We start from the raw sequence: 5,436 nt of genomic DNA on the forward strand, positions 1-5,436 counted from the left end.
TCTCTCTCTCTCTCTCCCTTCCTCTCTCTAAAATCAATACATATATCCTTGAGTGAGGATTTTAAGAAAGTTACAAAACAAAAGAATTCATGAGAATTTAAGAAAAACCAGCATGAGTATTTAAAAAATGAATAAATAATTTCACATAATAAAACAAATAACTGAAACATGAAAAATATGTAACATTTTGACAAACAAGGAAATACAAAATCAACCAATAAGAGCTTAACCAAGCAAGCTGGCAAAAACATTTTTTTAAAATGCTTGATTCCCCAACTTGAAAAAGATGTATCAAAAGGTGTGTTCTATACACTGCTAGTTGTAGATTTGGATTTGTTCAGCCTTCTGAAAGGGCATTTCACAATATGTATGAAGAAAGTTTAAAATGTAAAAACTCTGAACTGCCAACTCCATTTCTATTTATTTCTAACTCTGCCTTAGTCTTGTAAAGATCTGATGGGTCAATGATAACAAAATTAAAAAGCAACAGAAAAGGGAAAGGAAAAAGAAGGGCAGGACAGAGTGGACCCTGGAACACGCATACACTGCTCTGTCACAGTCTCTACAGCCCTGCCAGCAGGGGAGATGACACACCTCTAACCACCTGAATGAAAAGAGAAACACCTACCTGTCCGAGCCACAATTCTCAATGCCCCAATAATAAAAACAAGCCGATGGCAATCCTATTTCTAGAAATTTACCCCAAGGAAATAATTGAAGGGGGGCAAAGGCCTAGAACACACATGGAGACTTTCATTCTATCCCTATCACAGGTTGTTTATGATGGCAAATAATGGAAAACGACCTATTTGTTCAATGACAGGAAAACAGCTAAACATTGAGTATTGCCGGATGATAGAATGTTATTCAAAATCATAAATGCTCATAATATACTTGTTAACATGAAAAACACAGTCTATATGTGATGAATTTCAATTAAAAATATATACATACATATGCATGTCTGTGTATGTAGTCAAAATGAGAAGAAAGACATCGCACTTTTTATCTTCTGTCTGCATGTGGGATCTATGACACTTGAAAAAATTAACCAAATGTATGTAACCATGAGTTCTGTAACTATAGGTTCAACTAGACAGGACCAAGGTAGAGAACGGCCTAATCACATGAACTCTTTCTGGGATACAGGTAGACAGAAAGAGCTGAGAGATCTGAATACAAGAAGTATGTAAAAAGGGAGTTTTCCCACAACTTCATATTCTGGCTTAATTTAACTTTCCTTAAACTAAATCCACCCCTCACCCACAAAGACTGGCAGTACCTATTCATTGTACAACTGCCATAGGAGACTGGCATGCCTTTGAAGAAGATGCACTCGCCATTCCTGGTCTCCTTGGCCATGAATAATAACATTAGACATTCTGGAAACTAGAAAACCTACAGCAATGCCCAGGACTAGGCTGTTAATCAAACCTGCAACTTATTCCATGCTTTCTCTCACAGGAGAGAAAGAAAGTGATTCTCCTGAGAAAAATGGATTACGTGCCATCTCCTGGGGCAATTTCCCTGCATATAAGCATTTTGCTTTGCCAAGCTGAATCTACCTCTCCTGAGACTGCAAATATGAGGAGGAAGCCTTCAAGGTCTGCTACCTGCAAAGACTTCGCTGTGGCTGTGGAATTCCTTATTCCTCTCCTTAGGGATAAAAGACACCTCCTGCCCAGTGGGGGGTGGGGGGCTCTGAGTACAACCCAGGTGAATGCTTCCGTGTTACCTGGAGGAAGTTCTGGCTGGAGATGATGAGAGCCAGCTGGGCACTGAGGTCTTCTGCTTGGGCTTGGCTCCCTCTCACCCCCTGGACCAGCTGAGGGATGTGATCAGCCACCGCCTAGAGGAAGCGGGAAAATGAAAACTGAGCTGCCTAGCATGGTGAATTACCAAAACAAGGTGGACAATGACCCAAGTGATCAATGTTTTTTGGATGTGCTGTCACTCCTGGGAGATGCCTGTCCCAGACCTTGGATTTACATGGCATCGTTAGCCTGCTGGGTCCTTACCAACACTGAATCCTAACCCAGAAGCTCTGGGTACCCTTCCCCCACACATGTTCTATCTACCCCGTGGTCCCAAAGGTCCCCATATGTTCAGCAGAAGACGATTCTACATAATGAGGCCTTAAAAGAATGCCCCAGTTCCAGTGCACACTACCCTGGCTCACTAGGGTTGAAAACTTCAGAGAATCTGTACAATTCACTGGTGGATAAACTCAGGTCATAGGGTCCCGGGAGCAGAAGACAGTGAGAGAAGCGCTGAACTATCAGCAGACTTCAGTGCTTCCATTTTTTATTTTTATTTTTGGTGTGTGTGTGTACACATTTAGTTTTATTGTAACAAAGCAACTTGTACACTTTTAACGTTTAAAACTGAGCATCATCTTTCCTTTCTAGTGAAACAAAGAGAAAATTTAAAAATAAACAGGAACAAAATTACAATAGAGAAATGTCAATTCTGAATCAGATCCTACAGGTCCTGCGGATTCTCCCATCGAGTGGCAGGGCTCAAGTCATCATTAGGAGAGAATTTTATTTTAAAAGTGTCATCTCAGACTGCAAGGATGTCCGTTAAACATCACAATTAACATGCCAAAGGAGAAGCCAACTTGTCAAAATGCCCACTTAACCCACCCAAACATCTCAAACCCACCCTTTGATGACCTTCTATAATGCCCGCCCCCCCCCCTTTTTAAGTTATTTTTTTTTTAAACAAGAGAAAGCAGACAGATACATGTTGGTAAATGCTAACTGTCCATATTCACATAGAGACATAGTTTAATCTCTGAGCCCAATATACAGAGAAAGGAGGGGAAAAAAGCTAGAATTCTATGCACTGCTACACAGGGGCCTAGCAACCTCCAGCTCCCAGCAGAGCTAAGGGAGCAGAAGGTTTTTCTTTTTTCCCACAGAGCACGGTGGTGTTGATTCCATAAAGTTTTTCTTGAGACAGGAAGGGATAGAAATGAATTTGGAACAGAAAGGGGCAAAGACTCTTTCCCCACTGTATTCTGCTCAAGGTACATCCCCCCCCCAAATAAGGTGAGAACCATGGTGTAAAGGAGAGAAAAGAGACCTCAAAAACAGGGCGACTGAGCACAAGAGGGGGGAAAAAGAAAAAGAAAAAGAAAGACTGCAACTTGCTCCGAGGGACTGGAGAAAACTTAAAGGTTGGAATCCATCAGTGATCATTAGTCGTCGTCTTCTCCATCTTCTTCTCCTCCTCCTCATCATCATCTTCATCTTCTTCACCTTCATCCTCATCCCCTTCTTCATCAATATCTTCCAACCCTTCCTCTTCTTCATCATCACCGTCATCTTCTTCTCCTTCCCCTTCTTCATCAGCCATGTCAGGCAGGAACCAAGTAGTACTGTAATGGATTTGGCCAAATGCCATCTTTGATGGCTTCTCCTAAGTCATCTGCACCTGCATCAGAATGGTCAGTGAACCAGGTAAAGACGCTGTCTGGTTCCTCATGCTGTCTCCTCCCGCTGGCTTTATTCTGTGTTTGACTTGAACGTTTGGTCAAATCCTTTCCAGATTTCCATTTGATTTCAGTGGGCTTTGAAGATGGATCACCACTCTCACTCAGAGGAAACTCTTTGGAGAGAACTTTATTTTCGAAGTAAGGATTTTCATCAAAATAAAAATATATTCTGTAACCTGATTTAATCTCTTCAAATTCTGTCACTCCAACTCTTGTCAAATAATGCAGCGCCTCCTTCATCCTCTTCCCCAAGCAGAGCAGATGCTTGTGAATGGTTGACAAAAATTGTGACCCCAAAATTTGGGATTTGGGCGATCAATTCTGACCTCTTCTGAAAAAATGGTTGGCGGAGTTTGTTATATTTCTGTTCTACTTTCAAAATCTCCTCACTGGCTTATTCATTAAGTCTATTTCATTTTGTACTTCATCAATACTTTCTATCACTTCTTGCTACTAGTATTCTTTTTCTCTCTTTGTCAAGTCCTGAGGGGTCAGCTTCTTCTCCGGCTTGGGGGCTGGAGGCAGTTTCGGTTTCTTCCTTTGAGGTGGGAGCGAGGACTGGCATTTGGGGCTCAGCGCTTCTATTTCTTACTTTGAAGGTAAATATCCGTCCTTCCGCTTTCCTGTCACCATGGCTCCTCTTCCCCTCGTCTAAGTAGCGCTCTCATTTCTCAAACTTGAAAACCCCAACACCCAGAGCAGAGGAGGGAGGAGCAGCAGCCCTGGGGTGAGACTGTCTCACACAGTGACATGCCTTTTACCCTGTGTCCCCACCTTTCCCCTCTGTCCACACCCGTCCGACAACAAACAGGCCCTGAGGTCACGCACAGTGGCTCACTTCTGGGGAAGGGCCCACGAACATCCCACCCGGGTGACACGCCTTCCTTCAGGTGCCTGCTCCAGAAGGATTAAAAAATGTCCCCATGAGACTTTTCTCGGGGCCTCTCCAGGACCTCTGGCTCGCCATTTGGTCCACTGTCCCCTCCCCGCTGATAAACAGCAATGCTCTCATTTCCTGAGGTGATACCCACAGGCCGAGGACATTCAGTCTCTTCCCAAAAAGTGGAGGAGGGGGCTCACCCTGGAGTATTTCCCTGGACACAAGTAGCACGTGCTCCCTGAGAAGGGAAAATGCCATTTTCCACCCCTGCAGGCTGCTGGATCCAGGCCATCACAGCAAACAAATTCCCCTCCTGCAGGAGCCGGGCTCTCAGAAAAACCCCCGCTTTGGGTACATGGTCTGGCAGATGGGGCTACTGCACCCTGAGGTTTTTCTACTAGAGCACACGGATCCTCGACGGGGCCTGACCTCGGAGAAATCAGACTCAGGCGGCGAGGGCTCGGGCCCTGGGTGGTTCCCTTCGGAAGTAAAGCCATTTCTGAGGAGGCCATCACAGCAAACAAACTCCCCTCCTGCAGGAGCCGGGCTCTCAGAAAAGCCCCCGCTTTGAGTACATGGTCCGGCAGATGGGGCTACTGCACCCTGAGGTTTTTCTACTAGAGCACATGGATCCTCAACGGGGCCTGACCTCGGAGAAATCAGACTCAGGCTGCGAGGGCTCGGGCCCTGGGTGGTTCCCTTCGGAAGTAAAGCCATTTCTGAGGTAGAAGTGGCAACATCCACTTCTACAGGTGATGGTTTCACAGAGGAGATTTGGAGAAAGGAGAGAGGGCAGTGAGCTCTCAGTCCCCAAGCACCATCACTATGCCTCCACCAGCCCCTGCTGCTAACAGGAAGTTTCACACTTCAGTCAGACACATTGTTTGCATGTGGGCGAGGGCTACGAAATCAGATTTTGTGTCTGGCACCATTCAGGGGTCTCCTCGGAGAGTCAATGGCCTGGGCCCTCAGAGAAGGCAGCAGAGGTGTCACTGTGCCCCCGCTAGTAAGCGGCTTCCATGCGCCACCAAGGCCCAGGGGTCAGGAGAACTGACAG

The 5,436-nt window shown here is 45.3% G+C and overlaps 1 protein-coding gene and 2 pseudogenes across 3 annotated transcripts in view; all 3 read right to left on the bottom strand.

Moving 5' to 3' along the window:
* TLN2 (talin 2) overlaps window positions 1–5,436 on the bottom strand; it is a 434,110-nt gene that overhangs the window by 123,251 nt on the left and 305,423 nt on the right. For all 3 annotated transcript variants that reach the window (XM_014535497.1, XM_014535498.1, XM_014535496.1), the window contains one exon: window positions 1,736–1,849. In XM_014535497.1, the coding sequence (XP_014390983.1) occupies window positions 1,736–1,849 (114 nt within the window). The remainder of the gene's footprint in view (window positions 1–1,735; window positions 1,850–5,436) is intronic.
* LOC102259362 lies at window positions 2,712–3,901 on the bottom strand (annotated as a pseudogene).
* Window positions 3,806–5,436, bottom strand: part of LOC102259662 — a 3,082-nt pseudogene continuing 1,451 nt past the window's right edge.

The sequence above is a fragment of the Myotis brandtii genome, unplaced genomic scaffold (genome assembly GCF_000412655.1).
Source record: "Myotis brandtii unplaced genomic scaffold, ASM41265v1 scaffold144, whole genome shotgun sequence".
Taxonomy (NCBI): Eukaryota; Metazoa; Chordata; class Mammalia; order Chiroptera; family Vespertilionidae; genus Myotis; species Myotis brandtii.